This window comes from Gouania willdenowi, chromosome 3 (genome assembly GCF_900634775.1).
Source record: "Gouania willdenowi chromosome 3, fGouWil2.1, whole genome shotgun sequence".
Lineage (NCBI taxonomy): Eukaryota > Metazoa > Chordata > Actinopteri > Blenniiformes > Gobiesocidae > Gouania > Gouania willdenowi.
Genome location: NC_041046.1, coordinates 16,144,733 through 16,171,187, shown reverse-complemented (window position 1 = coordinate 16,171,187; position 26,455 = coordinate 16,144,733). Strand labels below are relative to the sequence as shown.

The following is a 26,455-nucleotide window of genomic DNA, read 5'->3' as shown; positions in this document are numbered from 1 at the left end:
GGTCCATAAAATATTAAAAAAGTAATTATGCTCATGTTTCCTTCTTATGTAAATCATCTTTGTGGGTATGGTGAAGACCACTACTCTGATAACAATAACAATAATGTTAATATCAATTATTTGGTATATAAAAAAATGCCATGTAAGTGGGCACCAAAAGAAAAACTCACTTAGGGCGCTAAAGATGCTATGGCCGGCACTGCCAATTAACACAAAAGCAGTCACCGTATTACATTATATACCAAATTGATTATATTTTTCCCTCTATGAACATGCTCTGCATTGTCGAACTTTTGAAATTACATTAACACTGACCACTTTAGCTTTGAGGGTAAAATAAAATATTTGTAAAGCCACTTTAATGGAAGATAAATTAATACAACAAATGGTTAAAGCTTGATTTTAAATGTATTCATAAATGATAACTTTTTAGGAAGCCAATAATAATTTATTTGCATCAGGGATTCCTTCAAATACACTTCCATCTCTAAAGTATTCTACTTAGCAGAAACACAATGAACTGCAAAAATGTTATTAAAAAAAAAAACAAGTTACTGTAAGTTAAACATGAATCCAAATATGAATAGAAAAAAATTATAACACTCCTTGCAACAAAATAAATATGGATAGTATTTATAAAGTGGTATATGTAGTTGTTTATAAAATGAAAAAAAAAAAAAAAAAGGAGCCTCATCGCTGTGGGACGTTGAGCAAGTCCCTTAACCCCCAACTGCTACCCAGGCACCGCAGCATGGCTGCCCACTGCTAATTAGAGATGGGTTAAATGCAGAGGACAAATTTCATATCTGTAAAAAACATATATGACCAATAAATGCGAAAGCCCCGATTTAATCTTTAATATTATTAAATGAAAAACATTACAGCCTAGCTCAGATCATTTTTTTATTTTTTTAAATTTTTAAGTAGGTAACAGTTCACTGCAAATAACAGCTTAAAGAAGTGTGGCGGGCAGCCATCTTGTGGGGACCTCTGGTGTCCACGGGGCCCTAATCTGCCTAGAGGGAGGACAAGCTCTGTATGCGTTGCTGGCAGTCAACGAAGATTTTCTTGAAGGACTCTGCAATCTCGGGGGTTTTGAACTTGGCGGCCAGTTGCCCCATCACGCTGTCACCATCTGGAGAACCAGGACCAAAATACAATATAAGAAACATAATAAAAGGCGATGTGGTTTAGGAGCATGTGTTGAAGGGATCCTCCACTGTTTTTACAAGTTTGGCCTAAAACCTTTGAAATGTACCTATTAGTAGATCTATGTCTAACAAAATGCATTATTATGCCCCATACTCATTTAATTGCCTTTTACAAATGGGACTCCTTTAAAGTTTTAGAGCCTGTGTTCTGCCATCTTGAAATCACATGATTGATGATGTCGCATGGCCCCATTTGCCTGTAAACATCCCATTGTTTTTCATTGGAGTGAAGCATTCAGCCTGCTTTTTAGATCAATGAGCAGCAATCAAAATGTCTAATTGTGCTGCTTTTGGTTGCACTAACAAACCAGGAAATGTTAAAGATGCTGATGAAACCCTCTTTTGTTTTGCAAAAGATGATAAAAACTCTTGAGACCTAAAAAAAAAAAAAATCTGTGCCCGCAGGGGGTGGCAGTTCTAACTCTGTGGTTTCGTTGCAGACCAGGGGTGACAAACCCTTGTCCTCGAGGGCCTGATTCCTGAGACTTTTAGATGTCTCCCTGCTCCAACACACCTGGTTGAAACCAATGTGTTGTCATCAAGCTCTCCAGAAGCATGATAATGAGTCATTCATTTCATTCGGGTGTGTTGGAGCAGGAACACATCTAAAAGTCTCAGGAATCAGGCCCTCGACGATTGGAGTTCCAAGGGACCTTTACTCACCCTTGAACAGTGCACTGACAAGCTATGGTGGTTGAAGGACTCCCACCCAAAAGGACTTCTATCCTCAGGGTTCGTGTGTCTTCAACAGTCTATGATTTTGTAAAGCATCTTTGAGTTTTTTTGAAAAGTGCTATGTAAAACTTGTATTACGTGTATTATTATTATTATTATTATTATTATTATTATTATTATTATTATTATTATTATTATTATTATTATTATCATCATCATTATTATTATTACTATTGTTACTCGCTAACTTCAGCCACCAGATCGTGTACCTGGGCAATATATCACGATTCAAGATATATCATATATATGTTTTCCATTTTGTCGATATTGACAATTACAATTTCACCTATATTGATACATTTTCCATTTTATAGCTTATTTTGTATTGAAATAAAAGTTTCAGAGTCGTTTTAGGAGATCAAAGTAAATTTCAAAGTAATTTTCTTGAAAAATTTTGTCTGAATAAATGAAAACTTAAAGAGTAACTAAACCTCAAACCTTTTTTTCTGCTGAATATATATGTATTTGGTATTAAGCAGTGCCGTTTATTAATCCTAATCGCACACTTCACATTTGAGTTAAAGTATTTAAATTTTGCGTATTTAGTTGTAAAATGTCACAGTTACTGGCCTCTAAGAGTTGAATTATTTAGGAGTTGCTGTTTATACTATACTTTTCAGAACAGCATGAAAAGCACAGTTAGCTGGATTGCTGAGTGAGAGCGCTTCTCTGCTTCATTGTCTAACAAATTGTGGAGTTGCAACAGTCGGAACACAGGCTTTAAAACTGTTAAGAAGTCCCATTTTTAAAAGGCAGTTAAATATTTATGATGCACAATAATGCATATTCTTATAGATCTCCTAATAAATTCATTTCAAAGAGTTTAGGCCAACTTTGTAAAAATAGTGGAGGACCTCTTGAAACACTTCCAGTATGTGTGTACCTGAGTAATCCATGGCGGTCCAAACCAGGGAATTTGATGACTTGTTCATGAATTTCAGTTCCATTTCAGGTGAGATGGTGTGGTTGGCACACACTCTGAGCTCCTGGTCTCTTCTCATCAGGATCCAGTAGAAATGTTTGGCCGGGTGGAAAAGGATCTTAATGATTCCAATGCCACGTTCCTTCCACTGTTCGAGTTCTCGGTCCCATCGAACAGCTTGGTGCGCTATTGAAACAGGATCTACTCGCCATCCTCCCCAGACTTGGTTCCGACATAAAACACCAAAAAAAAAAGGATAAGAATTGTGCGTCTCATTAGACAAAGTGTAGTTCAAGGCAGGGTTGGAGTCAATTACCTTTTTCAATTACAATCACGTCTTCAATTATCATTTAGTTACAACTCAATTACAATAACATTGACTAGCATTTTTTCAGATTACAAAAAAATGACAAAACTTCCAACTGAAAATCAATTACAATGAGGTTTTCAATTACTGAAGTTCAATTATAATTACTGAGGCGTGATTAAAAAACCCCATAAAACGTAACCTTCCTCTTGTGTTAGCTTTGTGTTAGCATATTTTATGTCTTAAATCAGCTGTAAAATACACAAAAAAATATTATCTATCATCAAATTTGTTTTTTGATCTCTCGGTTACTTTGTTAGGCTTCCTAATCAATGAAATATAGGTTCTAATATTTTTGATGTGGGCGTCTGAAACTTTGTTGTGTCAGTATTTCCCTCAAGAGAACTGAAAGGCAAACATGATATGAAACATAGTTTCATAATTGTTAACTAGATATGTGTAAGCCATACAACTGTAACATGGTTACCCAAATTTGCATTTAATTAAATTGTAATCAACAGTTTCCATGCCAATTATAATTATCTGAACTCAATTACGTTTAAAGCAGAAAGATGTCATAAATGTAATTATCAATTACAATTACAATTGACCCCAACCTTTGTTCAAGGTCTGAATGGTGTTTTTTGGTACCTCAGGTATGGACACTATGGGCTGAACGTCCACGTTGTTCTCTTCTGAGTCACATCCCTCCTCCTTGTTATTGGAAGCAGACGCTGCAGCAACACCAGACATGTTCGTCAACGAGAAGTTAGAGTCAGCTTTAAGAAAAAAACAGGAACATTGTTACAAACCTGTTTGTAGATGAACTACAAAACAACCACGTGATTCTCAACTGATGGGTCAGGACCCAAAATTGTGTCACAGACCTGTACTGGGTGGGTCGCAAACAGCTGGTCAAAAACAAATATTTACTTAATGTCTCTCATGTTGGACTTGTTTTTTTTTATTTTGAAAGAAATATTCCTTTTGACAGGCATTTTGCTTTGGAAAATATATAGATTTATGATTTAAAAAGGTTATACATGTGTGATTTCAACAGCTATTTTCGAAAAACTACATTTGGTTGGTTGAATTCTAAAAAAAATTGTGTGGCGATTTAACTATTGTGGCAAAAATGTGGGTCCCAGAGAACCCCAGGTTTAAACAACCTTTAAAATGGTATTTAAAGTCATCATAGGAGTCTTTGGAATAAAGTTTTACAATCCCATTTTTTACCATTCTCAGTTGTTGTGGTGGTGGTGGGAGCAGCAGCATTCTGTGTGACATCCGCTTTAAGAAAAAGACAGAAAGTTTGTTATAAACCTGTTTGTAGATGATAATCAAAAAACAAATTTAGCATAAAGCCAAGACTCACCTTTTCTAATAAAAATAAAGGGTTTTTTGTCCTTCATCGAATCAACAAATGAGAGCCTGCTTTTTGGGTTGAAGCCAAATGTGGAGAACCCTGCAGTGACAGAGAAACACAGTGATTAAACTACGACACAAATAGCAACGTAACAATGTGGCTCACCAGCTGGAGCCAAACGAGGACAAGACAAAAATATGGTTTAAATAGTGAGCATACATCTAGTTTTACCCTGACATGTCCTCCTTTCACGTTCTGTCTGGGGATGTTTTACATAGAATGATCAACTCTGGGCTTCAGATGAAGGACGACACTCAGTTCTGGTTTTATTAGATCTTAGTGCAGCTTTTGACACTATAGATCACTATATTCTACTAGAGAGATTAGAGGAATTACTTGGAATCACAGGGACTGCCCTAAACTGGTTTAAGTCCACCCTATCTGATAGGTACCAGTTTGTACACATGAATAATAAGTCCTCTGTATACACTAAAGTAAGCTATGGGGTTCCTCAGGGCTCTGTGCTAGGTCCAATCCTCTTCTGTATCTATATGATCCCCCTTGGTAATGTTATGAGAAAATACTCTGTTAACTTTCACTGCTATGCTGATGATACCCAACTGTATGTATCAATGACGCCAGGTGAGACAAATCAGCTATCTAAACTTGAGGACTGTCTAAAGGACATTAGGGCCTGGATGGAACAAAATTTTCTTCTTCTTAACTCAGACAAGACTGAGGTCATTGTACTGGGCCCACGACACCTTAGAGAAACCTATGCTAGCCTAACTGCCCTAGATGGCATTACTCTGGCACGAAGCACAACTGTTAGAAACCTTGGGGTTCTATTTGATCAGGATTTATCCTTCAACTCTCACATAAAACAAACTTCAAGAACTGCCTTCTTTCATCTCCGTAACATTGCTAAAATCAGATCTATCCTGTCTCAGGGCGACGCCGAAAAGCTCGTCCATGCTTTTGCTACCTCTAGACTGGATTATTGTAATTCTCTTTTAGCAGGCTGCCCGAGCAAGTCGCTTAAGACACTTCAGCTGGTTCAAAATGCTGCAGCACGTGTACTGACTAAAACTAGGAGAAGAGATCACATTACTCCTGTATTAGCCTCTCTGCATTGGCTTCCCATAAAATATAGAATAGAATTCAAGATTCTTCTTCTCACTTATAAAGCCCTAAATGGACAGGCACCAGTCTATTGTTGTTCCATTTGTCTCTAAAAGTAGTATAGGAGGAAGAGCTTTCAGTTATCAGGCCCCACTTCTCTGGAACCATCTACCAACCACGGTTCGGGGAGCAGACACCCTCTCTACCTTTAAGGATAGGCTCAAAACATTCCTCTTTAGTAAAGCTTTTAGTTAGGAACCAGCTCATAGCTCATAGTTAAGATGCAATAGGCATAGACTGCCGGGGGGGGGTCTGGCATGCTCGGTTGGAGAGAGGTTGGAGAGGGCGTCAAGAGAGAGGTCATTTAGGTTAGAGAGGGTCCCATTCCTCTCTCTAACACTCCCTCTATGTCTGCTTCTTCCCTTCTGTGTTTGCTCCTGTACTCCTTCTGGCTTTTTGTCTTGCAAGTCCGTGGTATCCTCAGAGTGGAGTTACAGAGTCTCAACAACTCTGTCTCCACCCTTTCCTCTGCACACACCCAACACAGCATAACGTGGATGGCTGTTCATCATAGGAATGGGATCCACACAAGGTTCCTGCTGCTTAACAGAAGGTTTTCCTTGCCGCCATGATGAATTCATGTTGGGTGTGGGATACATATGTATGTGTATATACGTATATATGCATATGTGTGTATCCATAAACTGAAGAGTCCTTCCTTAAGACTGCTCTACTGTAAAGTGTCTTGAGATACCATTGGTTATGATTTGGCGCTATACAAAGAAAAGATTGATTGATTGATGATTGAGAATGCAATGTAACAGGGTTTCCCAGGGACCTTGAACGCATCTCAGATTTTTAATGCCTTTTTACATCTTGGCCAGGGGACTACAGATGAAAAATAGCCTCCTGGCTAATTCTGGCTTTTTTTAACCATGTTTGTTCATGGGTTATATGAAATTGCACTGTCCCCTTTCAAATAAACCAATACAATACAATACAATTAAAAAACCGTAACCCTGCTAATATTGTTTCTGAGAAATTCCACCAGTGTCTGAAAGCTAAGGAGTTGCTCTTTACAATCAAAATGGTCATTACTGTAACATTAAAGATGCTGCTTTGTTTCAATGCAATCATCACACACAAGGAAAAGAGACAGAGGACCAAAGTACAAGAAAGAGCGAGGAATTAAAAGAAACTAAATAGTGGTGGACTTGATTTAAAAGGAAGACCCTCCTGGATGATGAAACCTCCATGTTAACAAAGGTGGAAACTTAACCTATAGGAAGTTTAAGTAAATTAATTTCAATTTCTGGATCAGAAAATGTTGTTATACTTTTGTGTAGCTAGTCTTATTTACATATATTGTATTTTGCCATAACAAGAGATATTCAAGAAAATGTCGAATACATTTTAGTATGCCGAGGTCGGCCCAAGTGTCATCTTTTTTGGAAATCAAAAAAATGGTCACCTACAGTTTAAAACAGTAATTCTCGACTGGTGGGTCAGGACCCAGAAATGGGTCATGGACCTGTACTGGGTGGGTCGCAAACAGCTGGTCAAAAAAAATAATAATTACTGAGTGTCTCTCATGTTGAACTTTTTTTTTTTTTTTTTCTGAAAGAAACATTTCTTTTGACAGGCATGCTGCGAAAAGCATTTTGCACAGAAAAATATATAGATTTATGATTTTAATAAAAAAAAAATATATATATATGTGTGTGATTTAAACAGCTATTTTTGAAAAAATGTATTTGGTTGGATAAATTCTAAATTTAGTGGGTTACAATTTAACGATTGTGGCAAAAATGTGGGTCTCAGAGAACCCCTGGTTTAAACAACCTTTAAAATGGTATTTAGAGTCATCATAGGTGTTTTTAGAATAAAGTTTTACAATCCCATTTTTTACCGTTCTCAGTCGTTGTGGTGGAGGTGGGAGCAGCAGCATTCTGTGTGACATCCGCTTTAAGAAAAAGACAGAAACATTGTTACAAACCTGTTTGTAGATGATAATCAAAAAACACACATTCAGCATAAAGCCAACTCTCACCTTTTGTCCCAAACGCAGAGGGTTCTCTCTGCCTGAACAAATCAGGAAGTGGGAAGCTGCCGTTTGAGTTGAAGCCTAATGTGGATGGCCCTGCAGTGACAGAGAGACACAGTGATTAAACTACGAAACAAATAACAACGTAACAATGTGGATCACCAGCTGGAGCCAAAACGAGGACAAGATCAAAATATGGTTTAAATAGTGAGCATACATCTAGTTTCACCCTGACATGTCCTCCTTTCACATTCTATCTGAGGATATTTTACATAGAATGAAACAACAGGGTTTCCCAGGGACCTTGAACGCATCTCAGAAATACGATAATTTAAAAGACCGTAACCCTGCTAATATTGTTTCTGAGAAATTCCACCAGTGTCTGAAAGCTAAGGAGTTGCTCTTTATAGCCAATATGGTCATTACTGTAACATTAAAGATGCTGCTTTGTTTAGATGCAATCGTCACACACAAGGAAAAGAGATAGAGGACCAAAGTACAAGAAAGAGCGAGGAATTAAAAGAAACTAAATAGTGGTGGACTTGATTGAAAAGGAAGACCCTCCTGGATGATGAAACCTCCATAGATGGGGGTTCAGAGAGGGATTGGAAAACAAATGTGGGAACTTAGCCTATTGGAAGTTAAGGTGAATTAATTTCTGTTTCTGGATCAACAAATGTTGTTCTACTTTTGTGTAGCTATTCTTATTTACATATATTGTATTTTTACATAACTAGAGATATTCAAGAAAATGTCGAGTACTTTTAAGTATGCCGAGTTCGGCCCAAGTGACCTCTTTATCAGAAATAAAAAATATGGTCACCTATAGTTTAAAACAGTAATTCTCAACTGGTGGGTCAGGACCCAAAAGTGCGTCACGGACCTGTATTGGGTGAGTTATGGACAGCTGGTCAAAAATAAGTAATTAGTTAATGTTTCTCATGTTGGACTTGTCTTCTATTTTGAAATAAATATTTATTTGACAGGCATGCTGTGAAAAGCATTTTGTACAGGAAAATATTTAAATTCATGTTTTAAAAAAGGTTATACATGTGTGATTTCTACAGCTATTTCTGAAAAACTACATTTGGTTGTTTGAATCCTAAAAAAAGTGGGTCGTGATTTAACAATTGTGGCAAAGATGTGGGTCCCAGAGAACCCCTGGTTTAAACAACCTTTAAAATGGTATTTAAAGTCATCATAGGTGTTTTTAGAATAAAGTTTTACCATTTGCAGTCATTGTGAAGTTGGTGGGAGCAGCAGCATTCTGTGTGACATCCGCTTTAAGAAAAAGACAGAAACATTGTTACAAACCTGTTTGTAGATGATAATCAAAAAACACACATTCAGCATAAAGCCAACTCTCACCTTTTGGCCCAAACGCAGAGGGTTCTCCCTGCCTGAAGAAATCGCCAAGTGTCATCCTGCTGTTTGAGTTGAAGCCTAATGTGGATGGCCCTGCAGAGACAGAGAGACACAGTGATTAAACTACGAAACAAATAGCAACGTAACAATGTGGATCACCAGCTGGAGCCAAACGAGACCAAAACATGGTTTAAATAGTGAGCATACATCTAGTTTTACCCTGACATGTCCTTCTTTCACATTCTGTCCGGGGATATTTTACATAGAATGCAATTACGAGGTTTCCCAGGGACCATGAACACATCTCAGAAATACGATAATTCAATTTTTAATGCCTTTTTACATCTTGGCCAGGGGACTACAGATGAAAAATAGCCTCCTGGTTAATTCTGGCTTTTTTTAACCATGTTTGTTCATGGGTTATATCAAATTGCACTGTCCTCTTTCAAATAAACCAATACAATACAATACAATTAAAAAACCGTAACCCTGCAAATATTGTTTCTGAGAAATTCCACCAGTGTCTGAAAGCTAAGGAGTTGCTCTTTTCAATCGAAATGGTCATTACTGTAACATTAAAGATGCTGCTTTGTTTCAATGCAATCATCACACACAAGGAAAAGAGACAGAGGACCAAAGTACAAGAAAGAGCGAGGAATTAAAAGAAACTAAATAGTGGTGGACTTGATTGAAAAGGAAGACCCTCCTGGATGATGAAACCTCCATAGATGGGGGTTCAGAGAGGGATTGGAAAACAAATGTGGGAACTTAGCCTATTGGAAGTTAAGGTGAATTAATTTCTGGTTCTGGATCAACAAATGTTGTTCTACTTTTGTGTAGCTATTCTTATTTACATATATTGTATTTTTACATAACTAGAGATATTCAAGAAAATGTCGAGTATTTTTAAGTATGCCGAGTTCGGCCCAAGTGACCTCTTTTTCAGAAATAAAAATATGGTCACCTATAGTTTAAAACAGTAATTCTCAACTGGTGGGTCAGGACCCAAAAGTGCGTCACGGACCTGTATTGGATGGGTTATGGACAGCTCGTCAAAAATAAGTAATTAGTTAATGTTTCTCATGTTGGACTTGTCTTCTATTTTGAAATAAATATTTATTTGACAGACATGCTGTGAAAAGCATTTTGCACAGGAAAATATTTAAATTCATGTTTTAAAAAAGGTTATACATGTGTGATTTCTACAGCTATTTCTGAAAAACTACATTTGGTTGTTTGAATCCTAAAAAAAGTGGGTCGTGATTTAACAATTGTGGCAAAGATATGGGTCCCAGAGAACCCTTGGTTTAAACAACCTTTAAAATGGTATTTAAAGTCATCATAGGTGTTTTTAGAATTAAGTTTTACAATCCCATTTTTTACCGTTCTCAGTCGCTCTGAAGTTGGTGGGAGCAGCAGCATTCTGTGTGACATCCGCTTTAAGAAAAAGACAGAAACATTGTTACAAACCAGTTTGTAGATGATAATCAAAAAACACACATTCAGCATAAAGCCAACTCTCACCTTTTGGCCCAAACGCAGAGGGATCTCTCTGACCGAACAAATTAGGGAATGGGTTGCTGCCGAAGCCTAATGTGGATGGCCCTGCAGAGACAGAGAGACACAGTGATTAAACTACGAAACAAATAGCAACGTAACAATGTGGATCACCAGCTGGAGCCAAACGAGACCAAAACATGGTTTAAATAGTGAGCATACATCTAGTTTTACCCTGACATGTCCTCCTTTCACATTCTGTCCGGGGATATTTTACATAGAATGCAATTACGAGTTTCCCAGGGACCATGAACGCATCTCAGAAATACGATAATTCAATTTTTAATGCCTTTTTACATCTTGGCCAGGGGACTACAGATGAAAAATAGCCTCCTGGCTAATTCTGGCTTTTTTTAACCATGTTTGTTCATGGGTTATATCAAATTGCACTGTCCCCTTTCAAATAAACCAATACAATACAATACAATTAAAAAACCGTAACCCTGCTAATATTGTTTCTGAGAAATTCCACCAGTGTCTGAAAGCTAAGGAGTTGCTCTTTACAATCGAAATGGTCATTACTGTAACATTAAAGATGCTGCTTTGTTTCAATGCAATCATCACACACAAGGAAAAGAGATAGAGGACCAAAGTACAAGAAAGAGCGAGGAATTAAAAGAAACTAAATAGTGGTGGACTTGATTGAAAAGGAAGACCCTCCTGGATGATGAAACCTCCATAGATGGGGGTTCAGAGAGGGATTGGAAAACAAATGTGGGAACTTAGCCTTATTGGAAGTTAAGGTGAATTAATTTCTGTTTCTGGATCAACAAATGTTGTTCTACTTTTGTGTAGCTATTCTTATTTACATATATTGTATTTTTACATAACTAGAGATATTCAAGAAAATGTCGAGTACTTTTAAGTATGCCGAGTTCGGCCCAAGTGACCTCTTTTTCAGAAATAAAAATATGGTCACCTATAGTTTAAAACAGTAATTCTCAACTGGTGGGTCAGGACCCAAAAGTGCGTCACGGACCTGTATTGGGTGGGTTATGGACAGCTGGTCAAAAATAAGTAATTAGTTAATGTTTCTCATGTTGGACTTGTCTTCTATTTTGAAATAAATATTTATTTGACAGGCATGCTGTGAAAAGCATTTTGTACAGGAAAATATTTAAATTCATGTTTTAAAAAAGGTTATACATGTGTGATTTCTACAGCTATTTCTGAAAAACTACATTTGGTTGTTTGAATCCTAAAAAAGTGGGTCGTGATTTAACAATTGTGGCAAAGATGTGGGTCCCAGAGAACCCCTGGTTTAAACAACCTTTAAAATGGTATTTAAAGTCATCATAGGTGTTTTTAGAATAAAGTTTTACCATTTGCAGTCATTGTGAAGTTGGTGGGAGCAGCAGCATTCTGTGTGACATCCGCTTTAAGAAAAAGACAGAAACATTGTTACAAACCTGTTTGTAGATGATAATCAAAAAACACACATTCAGCATAAAGCCAACTCTCACCTTTTGGCCCAAACGCTTGTTCTCTCTGCTTGAACACATCAGGATGTGGTTTGCTGCCGAAGCCTAATGTGGATGGCCCTGCAGAGACAGAGAGACACAGTGATTAAACTACGAAACAAATAGCAACGTAACAATGTGGATCACCAGCTGGAGCCAAACGAGACCAAAACATGGTTTAAATAGTGAGCATACATCTAGTTTTACCCTGACATGTCCTCCTTTCACATTCTGTCCGGGGATATTTTACATAGAATGCAATTACGAGTTTCCCAGGGACCATGAACGCATCTCAGAAATACGATAATTCAATTTTTAATGCCTTTTTACATCTTGGCCAGGGGACTACAGATGAAAAATAGCCTCCTGGCTAATTCTGGCTTTTTTTAACCATGTTTGTTCATGGGTTATATCAAATTGCACTGTCCCCTTTCAAATAAACCAATACAATACAATACAATTAAAAAACCGTAACCCTGCTAATATTGTTTCTGAGAAATTCCACCAGTGTCTGAAAGCTAAGGAGTTGCTCTTTTCAATCGAAATGGTCATTACTGTAACATTAAAGATGCTGCTTTGTTTCAATGCAATCGTCACACACAAGGAAAAGAGATAGAGGACCAAAGTACAAGAAAGATCAAGGAATTAAAAGAAACTAAATAGTGGTGGACTTGATTGAAAAGGAAGACCCTCCTGGATGATGAAACCTCCATAGATGGGGGTTCAGAGAGGGATTGGAAAACAAATGTGGGAACTTAGCCTATTGGAAGTTAAGGTGAATGAATTTCTGGTTCTGGATCAACAAATGTTGTTCTACTTTTGTGTAGCTATTCTTATTTACATATATTGTATTTTTACATAACTAGAGATATTCAAGAAAATGTCGAGTATTTTTAAGTATGCCGAGTTCGGCCCAAGTGACCTCTTTTTCAGAAATAAAAATATGGTCACCTATAGTTTAAAACAGTAATTCTCAACTGGTGGGTCAGGACCCAAAAGTGCGTCACGGACCTGTGTTGGGTGGATTATGGACAGCTGGTCAAAAATAAGTAATTAGTTAATGTTTCTCATGTTGGACTTGTCTTCTATTTTGAAATAAATATTTATTTGACAGACATGCTGTGAAAAGCATTTTGTACAGGAAAATATTTAAATTCATGTTTTAAAAAAGGTTATACATGTGTGATTTCTACAGCTATTTCTGAAAAACTACATTTGGTTGTTTGAATCCTAAAAAAAGTGGGTCGTGATTTAACAATTGTAGCAAAGATGTGGGTCCCAGAGAACCCCTGGTTTAAACAACCTTTAAAATGGTATTTAAAGTCATCATAGGTGTTTTTAGAATGAAGTTTTACCATTTGCAGTCATTGTGAAGGTGGTGGGAGCAGCAGCATTCTGTGTGACATCCGCTTTAAGAAAAAGACAGAAACATTGTTACAAACCTGTTTGTAGATGATAATCAAAAAACACACATTCAGCATAAAGCCAACTCTCACCTTTTGGCCCAAACGCAGAGGGTTCTCTCCGACCGAACAAATTAGGAAGTGGGTTGCTGCCGAAGCCTAATGTGGAGGGCCCTGCAGAGACAGAGAGACACAGTGATTAAACTACAAAACAAATAGCAACGTAACAATGTGGATCACCAGCTGGAGCCAAACGAGACCAAAACATGGTTTAAATAGTGAGCATACATCTAGTTTTACCCTGACATGTCCTCCTTTCACATTCTGTCCGGGGATATTTTACATAGAATGCAATTACGAGGTTTCCCAGGGACCATGAACGCATCTCAGAAATACGATAATTCAATATTTAATGCCTTTTTACATCTTGGCCAGGGGACTACAGATGAAAAATAGCCTCCTGGTTAATTCTGGCTTTTTTTAACCATGTTTGTTCATGGGTTATATGAAATTGCACTGTCCCCTTTCAAATAAAGCAATACAATACAATACAATTAAAAAACTGTAACCCTGCTAATATTGTTTCTGAGAAATTCCACCAGTGTCTGAAAGCTAAGGAGTTGCTCTTTACAATCGAAATGGTCATTACTGTAACAATAAAGATGCTGCTTTGTTTCAATGCAATCATCGCACACAAGGAAAAGAGACAGAGGACCAAAGTACAAGAAAGAGCGAGGAATTAAAAGAAACTAAATAGTGGTGGACTTGATTGAAAAGGAAGACCCTCCTGGATGATGAAACCTCCATAGATGGGGGTTCAGAGAGGGATTGGAAAACAAATGTGGGAACTTAGCCTATTGGAAGTTAAGGTGAATTAATTTCTGGTTCTGGATCAACAAATGTTGTTCTACTTTTGTGTAGCTATTCTTATTTACATATATTGTATTTTTACATAACTAGAGATATTCAAGAAAATGTCGAGTACTTTTAAGTATGCCGAGTTCGGCCCAAGTGACCTCTTTTTCAGAAATAAAAATATGGTCACCTATAGTTTAAAACAGTAATTCTCAACTGGTGGGTCAGGACCCAAAAGTGCGTCACGGACCTGTATTGGGTGGGTTATGGACAGCTGGTCAAAAATAAGTAATTAGTTAATGTTTCTCATGTTGGACTTGTCTTCTATTTTGAAATAAATATTTATTTGGCAGGCATGCTGTGAAAAGCATTTTGCACAGGAAAATATTTAAATTCATGTTTTAAAAAAAGTTATACATGTGTGATTTCTACAGCTATTTCTGAAAAACTACATTTGGTTGTTTGAATCCTAAAAAAAGTGGGTCGTGATTTAACAATTGTGGCAAAGATATGGGTCCCAGAGAACCCTTGGTTTAAACAACCTTTAAAATGGTATTTAAAGTCATCATAGGTGTTTTTAGAATTAAGTTTTACAATCCCATTTTTTACCGTTCTCAGTCGCTCTGAAGTTGGTGGGAGCAGCAGCATTCTGTGTGACGTCCGCTTTAAGAAAAAGACAGAAACATTGTTACAAACCTGTTTGTAGATGATAATCAAAAAACACACATTCAGCATAAAGCCAACTCTCACCTTTTGGCCCAAACGCAGAGGGTCCTCTCTGACCGAAAAAATTAGGGAATGGGGAGCTGCTGTTTGAGTTGAAGCCTAATGTGGATGGCCCTGCAGAGACAGAGAGACACAGTGATTAAACTACGAAACAAATAGCAACGTAACAATGTGGATCACCAGCTGGAGCCAAACGAGACCAAAACATGGTTTAAATAGTGAGCATACATCTAGTTTTACCCTGACATGTCCTCCTTTCACATTCTGTCCGGGGATATTTTACATAGAATGCAATTACGAGGTTTCCCAGGGACCATGAACGCATCTCAGAAATACGATAATTCAATATTTAATGCCTTTTTACATCTTGGCCAGGGGACTACAGATGAAAAATAGCCTCCTGGCTAATTCTGGCTTTTTTTAACCATGTTTGTTCATGGGTTATATCAAATTGCACTGTCCCCTTTCAAATAAAGCAATACAATACAATACAATTAAAAAACTGTAACCCTGCTAATATTGTTTCTGAGAAATTCCACCACTGTCTGAAAGCTAAGGAGTTGCTCTTTACAATCGAAATGGTCATTACTGTAACATTAAAGATGCTGCTTTGTTTCAATGCAATCGTCACACAGAAGGTAAGAGATAGAGGACCAAAGTACAAGAAAGATCAAGGAATTAAAATAAACTAAATAGTGGTGGACTTGATTGAAAAGGAAGACCCTCCTGGATGATGAAACCTCCATGTTAACAAAAATGGAAACTTAATCTATAGGAAGTTTAAGTAAATTAATTTCAATTTCTGGATCAATAAATGTTGTTATACTTTTGTGTAGCTAGTCTTATTTACATATATTGTATTTTGTCATAACAAGAGATATTCAAGAAAATGTCGAGTACATTTTAGTATGCCAAGGTCGGCCCAAGTGTCATCTTTTTTGGAAATCAAAAAAATGGTCACCTACAGTTTAAAACAGTAATTCTCAACTGGTGGGTCAGGACCCAGAAATGGGTCATGGACCTGTACTGGGTGGGTCGCAAACAGCTGGTCAAAAAAAAAAAAAAATTACTTAGTGTCTCTCATGTTGGACTTGTTCTTTTTTTTTCTGAAAGGAACATTTCTTTTGACAGGCATGCTGCGAAAAGCATTTTGCACAGGAAAATATTTAGATTTATGATTTTAAAAATATATATGTGTGTGATTTCAACAGCTATTTTTAAAAAACTGTATTTAGGTGGATTCATTCTAAATTTAGTGGGTTACAATTTAACGATTGTGGCAAAAATGTGGGTCCCAGAGAACCCCTGGTTTAAACAACCTTTAAAATGGTATTTAAAGTCATCATAGGTGTTTTTAGAATAAAATCCCATTTTTTACCGTTCTCAGTCGCTTTGAAGTTGATGGGAGCAGCAGCATTCTGTGTGACATCCCCTTTAAGAAAAAGGCAGAAACATTGTTACAAACCTGTTTGTAGATGATAATCATAAAACACATATTCAGCATAAAGCCAACTCTCACCTTTTGGCCCAAACGCAGAGGATTCTCTCGGCTTGAACAAATTAGGAAGTGGGATGCTGGTGTTTGGGTTGAAGGATGGCCCTGCAGTGACAGAGAGACACAGTGATTAAACTACAAAACAAACACAGCAAAGTAAACAATGTGTATCACCAGCTGGAGCCAAACGAGGACAAGACCAAAATATGGTCACTTGGTGCAGTCTGCAACTTTTATAAAAGTGACTTTTTGTCATATTTGCTAAAGCTGTCACTATGTATGGACAGCTTTACATGAAACTAGTGGTTTGTGTGAAAAAAAAAACAGGCTCATTGAGTCCCTCCTGCTGCTCCTGCAGCTTTTGGCAGAATGCCAGAATGCACCGCGACCGAGCAAAAAAACAAAACATTCAGAGCCAGAATTGTGTTTGATGGACTATCTGACAGCTGTTGCTCACAGTCTCCGCCCCTTTAATGGGGCTGGAGCGCTGTCGGTTTACAGGGAATGGTCTGGAGGAGTAGAAGTTGTACAGTAATTAGCGACTTTGCTGCTAGAAAGGTAATAACTGCTGCTTGATTTACATTATGTTTGATTTGTAATTGTTTCACTAGAACTCTGTAGTGCATGTCTTGTTAATGTGTGCGCAGCAACCTCCGTGTGATCTGCTGTAAGTGACAGTGTTGTTGCTGCTGCTGCTGCTGCTAATGCAATGGTTGGGGGTTTCTTAGGGACCTTGAACACATCTCAGAAACATGTTAATTTAAAAGACCATAACCCCACTAATATTTTCTTTGAGAAATTACACCAGTGTCTGAAAGCTAAGAAATTGCTCTTTACAGCCAAGATGGTAGTGGTGGACTTGATTGAAAAGGAAGACCCTCCTGGATGATAAAACCTCCATGAATAGGGATTCAGAAAGGGATTGGAAAACAAAGGTGGAAACTTAGCCTATAGGAAGTTAAGGTAAGATATTTTAAATTTTTGGATCAGTAACTGTCGTTCTACTTTTGTGTAGCTAGTCTTATTTACATATATTGTATTTCCCATAACAAGAGATATTCAAGAAAATGTCGAGTACATTTGAGTATGCCAAGGTCAGCCCAAGTGTCCTCTTTTTTGGAAATCAAAATATGGTCACCTATAGTTTAAAACAACGATTCTCAACCGGTGGGTCAGGACCCAAAAGTGTGTCACGAACCTGTGTTGGGTGGGTCGCGGACAGCTGGTCAAAAATAAGTAATTACTTAATGTCTCTCATGTTGGACTATTTTTTCTTTTTCCAAAATAAACATTTCCTTTGACAGGCATGCTGTGAAAAGCATTTACATTTAAAAAAAATATTATATATGTCTGATTTCAACAATGGCTCACAATTTAACAATGTGGGTCCCAGAGAACCCCTGGTTTAAACAACCTTTATAATGGTATTCAGTGTCATCATAGGTGTCTTTGGAATGAGGTTTTTCAATCCCATGATTACCTTTCCAAGTCGTTGTGGTGGTGGTGGAAGCAGTAGCATAGTATGTGATGTCCAATAGGGATAATGATAATGAAAAACATCACGATAAATACAAATAAAAATTATAAATAAAATAAAACAATTCCCAACTTATTGTAAGGTGTAAATAGGTTCTTTACAAACACAAATACATTTGAATACATCAACACTAGACACATTAGAAAGGCCAAAATAGCTGCTGAGTCAAAGAGCTCATGAGCTGATATTTTGTGGACTACAGTATATTAGTGCATGTGGGTCACTCTATTAGTGTTATTGGGTATTTATCATTTCTATCGTGAGATGACATTTTCTCACCTTTGAGAATGTTTTTGACGATATATCGTGAACGACGATATATCGCACATTCTTAACATCAGATTTAGGAAAAGACAGGAACATTGTTACAAAGCTGTTTGTAGATGATAATCACAATAAACACATCCAGCATTAAGCCAAGACTGACCTGGTTGCCCAAAACCAAAGTTTTGTGTCTTCTTGATTGGGACGGTGCATGAGAAGTTGCAGCCGTATGCGTTGAAGCGATATATGGAGGACCCTGCAGTAACAGAGAGACACAGTGACTAAACTACAAAACAAACACAGCAACATAAACAATGTGGATCACCAGTTAAAGCCAAACGAGGACAAGACCAAAATATGGTTTGAATAGGATGATCATACGTCGGGTTATGCCCTGACATGTCCTCCTCTCACACCTGGGATAATTTACGAATTATTGAAATTGTGAGGGGTTTCTCAGGGACCTTGAATGCATCTCAGAAACACACTAATTTAAATTACCGTAACCCTGCTAATATTTTCTCAGAGAAATCCCACCATTTTCTGAAAGCTAAGGAGTAGCTCTCATTATGGTAATTTTACTCACATGTGACAGAAACATTAAAGGGCCCATGTTATGCTAAATAGACTTTTCTGTGCTTTAAACATGATAAAAGTGCTATTTGGGTTTCATACACATGCCCAAAGTGTTTTTTCATTGATTCCCTCAATCGTTAGTTAGAGGGTGATTTGATCCTTTCTTACTGCAGGGTGAGCACAAACACCTCTCTCCAATTTGATGACGCGTTCCCACTTTTATGACAAATTTGACGCGACACTGAGCTAGAGAAGCCGCGTCCCCAGGAAGCTCTCTGCAGTGATTGACATGTAAACAGACACGCCCACAAAGGTTAACATTTCAGTGTCCTTCGCGCAGTGCTATGTATGTATTTTCTAGAGGCTTTGTATGTACAGGCGAACTCCCCGCCCCCACGCTCTGTCTCGTGTTTATAAAGCAGCATGAACTCGGCTACGGAGTGGGTGGGAGGAGGGCGGGCCGTCCTCTGGCCCAACGTGGGAGGAGGAAGTCAGTGTCCGTCTATAGACACGCCCACTCATATGCATGAATATACATAACGAGGCCGCAATCAGCCTGTTTGTGTAGAGTTGCTCAGAAAACTAAATAGTGGTGAACTTGACTGAAAAGGAAGACCCTCCTGGATGATGAAACCTCCATAGATGGGGGTTCAGAGAGGGATTGGAAAACAAAGGTGGAAACTTAGCCTCTTGGAAGTTAAGGTAAGATAATTTCAATTTCTGGATCAATAAATGTCATTTTACTTTTGTGTAGCTAGTCTTATTTACATATATTGTATTTAGAAGAAAATGTTGAGTACTTTTGAGTATGCCGAGGTCGCCCCAAGTGCCCTCTTTTTTGAAAATCAAAATATTGTCACCTATATTTTAAAACAGCGATTCTCAACTGGTGGGTCAGGATCCAAAAGTGGGTCACGGACCTGTACTTGGGTCGCGGAGAGCTGGTCAAAAATAAATGTCTCTCATGTTGGACTTGTTTTTTTTTTTAAGAGAAACCTTTATTCTGACAGGCATGCTGTGAAAAGCATTTTGCACTGGAAAAAATATTAATTTATGTTTTAGAAAAGGTTATACATGTGTGATCTCAACAGCTATTTTTGAAAAACTAAATTTGGTTGGTAAAATTCTAAAATAAAGTGGGTCGCAATCAAACGATTATGGCAAAAATGTGGATCCCAGAGAACCCCTGATTTAAACAACCTTTTAAATGGTATTCAACGTCATCATAGGTGTTTTTAGAATGAGGTTTTACAATTCCATTTTTACCATTTTCAGCCGTGGTGATGATGGGACCAACAAAATCGTGTTTGACCTCCGCTTTAAAGAAAAGACAGAAACATTGTTAAAAACCTGTTTGTAGATGATAATCAAAAGACACACATCCAGCATTAAGCCAAGACTCACCTTTTCTCCCACACGTAGAGCAATCTTTGTTGATGATCGGAACGGAGAATGAGCAGACCCCGGGTAAGTTGTAGCTAAATGTGGAGGACCCTGCAGTGACAGAGAAACACAGTGACTAAACTACAAAACAAACACTGCAATGTGAACAATGTGGATCACCAGCTGGAGCCAAACGAGATCATGACCAAAATGTGGTTTAAATAGTGGGCATATATCCAGTTTTACCCTGACATGTCCTCCTTTCACGTCTTGTCTGGGGATATTTTACAAATTATTGAAATGGTCCGGGGTTTCCCAGGGACCTTGAATGCATCTCAGAAATACGTTAATTCAAAAGACCTTAACCCCGCTAATTTTTTCTCTGAAAAAATCCACCAGTGTCTGAAAGCTAAGGAGTTGCGTTTTACAGCCAAAATGGTCATTACAATAACATTAAAGATGCTGCTTTGTTTCAATGCAATCGTCACACGCAAGGAAAACAGATAGAGGACCATAGTACAAGAAAGAGCGAATAAATGCTATTCTACTTTTGTGTAGTTAGTCTTATTTACACATATTGTATTTTGCCATAACTAGAGATATTCAAGAAAATGTTGAGTACTTTTAAGTATGCTGAGGTCGGCCCAGGTGTCCTCTTTTTGAAAATCAAAATATGGTCACTTATAGTTCAAAACAGCAATTCTCAACTGGTGGGTCAGGACCCAAAAGTGGGTCACGGACCTGTACTTGGGTCGCGGACAGCTGGTCAAAAATAAATGTCTCTCATGTTGGACTTGTTTTTTATTTTGAGAGAAACATATCTTTTGACAGGCATGCTGTGAAAAGCATTTTGCACTGGAAAATATTTAGATTTATGTTTTAAAAAAGGTTATACATGTGTGATTTCAACAGCTATTTTTGAAAAACTAAATTTGGTTGGTTAAATTCTAAAATAAAGTCGGTCGAGATTTAACGATTGTGGCAAAAACGTGGATCCCAGAGAACCCCTGGTTTAAACAACCTTTAAAATGGTTTTCAAAGTCATCATAGGTGTTTTTAGAATGAGGTTTTACAATTCCATTTTTTACCATTTTCAGTCGTTGTGGTGGTGGTGGAAGCAGCAGCATTCTGTGTGACATCCGCTTTAAGAAAAAGACAGAAACATTGTTAAAAACCTGTTTGTAGATGATAATTAAGACACACATCCAGCATTAAGCCAGGACTCACCTTTTGTCCCCAACATAAACCATCCTGTGTTTTTCTCCATATTGGTCAATGAGAAGTCGTCGTATGAGTTGAAGCCAAATGTGGAGGACTGTGTAGTGACAGAGAGACACAGTGACTAAACTACAAAACAAACACAGCAAAGTAAACAATGTGGATCACCAGCTGGAGCCAAACGAGGACAAGACCAAAATTTGGTGTAAATAGTGAGCATGCATTCAGTTTTACGTGGACATGTCCTCTTTTCACGTCATGTCCGGTGTCACGGTCTGAGTTTACCACCGTACTGAGATTATAACCCTAACCCTAACATAAGTCCATACAGACCCAGTTGTGGTGAAGCCCAAACAGGCTCCTGCTTCTGTCCCTCGGCTGACGGTTCTGTGAACCCTCATTCCACAAAACACACAACACATAAATTGACGACAGGGTGTCCAAACAGACACAGAATGGAGAGGGTGCAACCATCCCCCCCACGCTGTTCCTTGTCCCATATTTACAACACTGCACTGACACCGCATTATACTGATACAAACTCACAAATCCTTTTGGATGAGTGGCACAAGGAAGAGAGGGACACGAATAACAAGTGTCAGCCCGTGCCTGCCTTTGATTCCCTATCTAACTGGGGGGGTCCTTGAATCCCCCGGGGGGTCTCATCGAGAAAACACATTTCTTTACCTAACATAATTAAACAAACAAATAAAACACGTGTTCGTTCACTTTGAAAAAAAAAAATAAATAAAAATGAATTATTATTTTTTTAGCAAAAATTAATTTTCTAGTAGTGCGCAAGTGCGTATATTTGCGCATATACAATCTCAGTACGATGCGCACTCAATACATGACACCGGGGATATTTTACAAATTATTGAAATTGTTCGTGGTTTCCCATGGACTTTGAACGCATTTCAGAAACACGTTAATTTAAAAGACCATAACCCCACTAATATTTTCTCTGAGAAATTTCACCACTTCATGAAAGCTAAGGAGTTGCTCTTTACAGCCAAAATGGTCATTACGGTATTTTTACTCACGTGACGGAAACATTAAAGATGTCGTTTTGTTTTGACAAAATCGTCACACACAAGGAAAAGAGATAGAGAGCCAAAGTCCAAGAGAGAGCAAAAGATTAAAAGAAACTAAATAGTGGTGGAATTGATTGAAAAGGAAGAACCTCCTAGATGATAAAACCTCCATAGATGGGGGCTCAGAGAGGCATTGGAAAACAAAGGTGGAAACTTAGAACTTAAAATATTTATAAAATAATAATTGTATTGTTATTTAATTATTTCTTTATTATTAGTACTCACCTTAGTTACAAACGTTGCTCACTGAGGACACTTGCTGGTCAATATTTACCGGATGATATTAGACTCACTTTAGATGTTTTTAGAAGCCCTTTGTGATGCAGCCAACATTAAGCTGTTCTGCAAAGCTTCCACGGAGCTTTGAACTTATAATGAGTTACCTTGGCTACCTGTCAACATTGAGGTGATCTTTTTTATCCTGTTACCATGACTATCTGTCAACATTGAGGTGATCTTTTTTATCCTGTTACCATGACTATCTGTCAACATTGAAATGATCTTATGTTGATATATTTAAAATTATCATAACTTAATTGTAAATTTATGTATGTATATATATATATATATATATATATATATATATATATATATATATATATATGTATTTATGTATATATATATATATATAGTGAATATTATTATAATAAAATATTTATAAAATAATAATTGTATTGTTATTTAATTATTTCTTTATTATTAGTACTCACCTTAGTTACAAACGTTGCTCACTGAGGACACTTGCTGGTCAATATTTACCGGATGATATTAGACTCACTTTGAATGTTTTTAGAAGCCCTTTGTGATGCAGCCAACATTAAGCTGTTCTGCAAAGCTTCCACGGAGCTTTGAACTTATAATGAGTTACCTTGGCTACCTGTCAACATTGAGGTGATCTTTTTTATCCTGTTACCATGACTATCTGTCAACATTGAGGTGATCTTTTTTATCCTGTTACCATGACTATCTGTCAACATTGAGCTGTTCTGTAAAGATGCATTTCAGCCAATTTTATGAAATAATTCATTAACGGTATCATTGCAGTCCAAACAACTTTGACATTGCACACCCTTGAACCAAGCAGCAGCCATGTTGAAAGTCTCAAGTCATACGTGCATGGGCAGACTGTTTATATGAATATATGTATATGTATATATATATATATATATATATATATATATATATATATATATATATATATATATATATATATATATATATATATATAGGTGTTTTGTACATGTACTGTATGTATATTGTATGTATGTATAACCGGACGCAAAATCGTCACACACAAGGAAAAGAGATAGAGAGCCAAAGTCCAAGAGAGAGCAAAAGATTAAAAGAAACTAAATAGTGGTGGAATTGATTGAAAAGGAAGAACCTCCTAGATGATAAAACCTCCATAGATGGGGGCTCAGAGAGGCATTGGAAAACAAAGGTCAAAACTTAGCCTATTGGAAGTTAAGGTAAGATAATTTCATATTCTGAATCAATAAATTTTCTATTTTTGTGTAGCCAGTCTTATTTACATATACTAGTGCAGTGTCCGTAGGAAGTCGGTTTTCATACATGCTTGGGCAGACTATCTATATATACAGACTGTCCATGCATCTAGGAATACAGTATATACATACTGTATGTAGGTCACTTTGTACATGTACTGTATGTATATATGTATGCACATGTGCACATGTGTGTATGTTGATATATTTAAAATTATCATAACTTAATTGTAAATTTTATATATATATATGTATATTTATATAGTGAATATTATTATAATAAAATATTTATAAAATAATAATTGTATTGTTATTTAATTATTTCTTTATTATTAGTACTCACCTTAGTTACAAACGTTGCTCACTGAGGACACTTGCTGGTCAATATTTACCGGATGATATTAGACTCACTTTGAATGTTTTTAGAAGCCCTTTGTGATGCAGCCAACATTAAGCTGTTCTGCAAAGCTTCCACGGAGCTTTGAACTTATAATGAGTTACCTTGGCTACCTGTCAACATTGAGGTGATCTTTTTTATCCTGTTACCATGACTATCTGTCAACATTGAGGTGATCTTTTTTATCCTGTTACCATGACTATCTGTCAACATTGAGCTGTTCTGTAAAGATGCATTTCAGACAATTTTATGAAATAATTCATTAACGGTATCATTGCAGTCCAATCAACTTTGACATTGCACACCCTTGAACCAAGCAGCAGCCATGTTGAAAGTCTCAAGTCATACGTGCATGGGCAGACTATCTATTTACACTGTTTGTCCATATATGTATAAATATATGTATATGTATATGTATATATATATATGTATATATATATATATATATATATATATATATATATATATATATATATATGTATATGTATATGTATATATATATATATATATATATATATATATATATATATATATATATATAGGTGTTTTGTACATGTACTGTATGTATATTGTATGTATGTACAACCGGACGCAAAATCGTCACACACAAGGAAAAGAGATAGAGAGCCAAAGTCCAAGAGAGAGCAAAAGATTAAAAGAAACTAAATAGTGGTGGAATTGATTGAAAAGGAAGAACCTCCTAGATGATAAAACCTCCATAGATGGGGGCTCAGAGAGGCATTGGAAAAAAAAGGTCAAAACTTAGCCTATTGGAAGTTAAGGTAAGATAATTTCATATTCTGAATCAATAAATGTTCTATTTTTGTGTAGCCAGTCTTATTTCATATACTAGTGCAGTGTCCGTAGGAAGTCGGTTTTCATACATGCTTGGGCAGACTATCTATATATACAGACTGTCCATGCATCTAGGAATACAGTATATACATACTGTATGTAGGTCACTTTGTACATGTACTGTATGTATATATGTATGCACATGTGCACATGTGTGTATGTTGATATATTTAAAATTATCATAACTTAATTGTAAATTTTATATATATATATGTATATTTATATAGTGAATATTATTATAATAAAATATTTATAAAATAATAATTGTATTGTTATTTAATTATTTCTTTATTATTAGTACTCACCTTAGTTACAAACGTTGCTCACTGAGGACACTTGCTGGTCAATATTTACCGGATGATATTAGACTCACTGAATGTTTTTAGAAGCCCTTTGTGATGCAGCCAACATTAAGCTGTTCTGCAAAGCTTCCACGGAGCTTTGAACTTATAATGAGTTACCTTGGCTACCTGTCAACATTGAGGTGATCTTTTTTATCCTGTTACCATGACTATCTGTCAACATTGAGGTGATCTTTTTTTATCCTGTTACCATGACTATCTGTCAACATTGAGCTGTTCTGTAAAGATGCATTTCAGCCAATTTTATGAAATAATTCATTAACGGTATCATTGCAGTCCAAACAACTTTGACATTGCACATCCTTGAACCAAGCAGCAGCCATGTTGAAAGTCTCAGGTCATACGTGCATGGGCAGACTATCTATTTACACTGTTTGTCCATACATGTATAAATATATATATATATATACACATATGTAGGTGTTTTGTACATGTACTGTATGTATATTGTATGTATGTACAACCGGACGCATGTGTGTGTGTGTGTATATTGAGATATGTAAAATTCTGTACATAAACTTTTCCCCTTTTATAACACACATACTGTATATACTGAATCGTGAAAGCCTTTTTCTATTTTGTTTTTTTTACAACATTTTATTATAATAAAATAATAAAATATGTATAAATAACTATAGAATATTTATTTCTTTTTATTATAAATGTTGCACAGGAAAATATATAGATTTGTTTTAA

At 36.7% G+C, this 26,455-nt stretch overlaps 1 protein-coding gene across 13 annotated transcripts; it reads right to left on the bottom strand.

The window, feature by feature from the left end:
• Positions 1 to 968: 968 nt before the first annotated feature.
• LOC114457471 (nucleoporin NSP1-like) lies at positions 969 to 25,786 on the bottom strand. Of its 13 annotated transcripts, none has more exons than XM_028439312.1 (25): positions 25,703 to 25,786; positions 21,556 to 21,643; positions 21,417 to 21,470; positions 20,350 to 20,439; positions 20,212 to 20,262; positions 18,533 to 18,625; positions 16,593 to 16,673; positions 16,452 to 16,505; positions 15,098 to 15,187; positions 14,957 to 15,010; positions 13,586 to 13,666; positions 13,445 to 13,498; positions 12,093 to 12,170; positions 11,952 to 12,005; positions 10,597 to 10,677; positions 10,456 to 10,509; positions 9,076 to 9,165; positions 8,935 to 8,988; positions 7,714 to 7,803; positions 7,573 to 7,626; positions 4,551 to 4,640; positions 4,412 to 4,465; positions 3,827 to 3,954; positions 2,830 to 3,090; positions 969 to 1,135 (listed from the first exon to the last, which is right to left on the bottom strand). In XM_028439312.1, the coding sequence occupies exons 2-24, from the start codon at positions 21,593 to 21,595 to the stop codon at positions 3,070 to 3,072; spliced, it is 1,590 nt and encodes a 529-aa protein (XP_028295113.1). In that variant the 5' UTR covers positions 21,596 to 21,643; positions 25,703 to 25,786; the 3' UTR covers positions 969 to 1,135; positions 2,830 to 3,069. The 13 variants fall into 13 exon arrangements, with proteins under 13 accessions (XP_028295113.1, XP_028295122.1, XP_028295131.1 ...); XM_028439321.1 differs by lacking the exon at positions 25,703 to 25,786 and adding an exon at positions 22,866 to 22,991; XM_028439330.1 differs by lacking the exon at positions 25,703 to 25,786 and adding an exon at positions 22,866 to 22,979 and having other exon boundaries at positions 21,556 to 21,675.
• Between the last annotated feature and the right edge of the window lie 669 nt (positions 25,787 to 26,455).

Excerpts from the sequence above, each read along its gene's own strand:
- LOC114457471 (XM_028439312.1), bottom strand. The coding sequence starts at position 21,595 with ATGGAGAAAAACACAGGATGGTTTATGTTGGGGACAAAAG. Across the intron at positions 13,499-13,585 it reads CTCTGCGTTTGGGCCAAAAG|CGGATGTCACACAGAATGCT; the intron begins GTGAGAGTTGGC and ends TTTTTCTTAAAG. Across the intron at positions 10,510-10,596 it reads CTCTGCGTTTGGGCCAAAAG|CGGATGTCACACAGAATGCT; the intron begins GTGAGAGTTGGC and ends TTTTTCTTAAAG.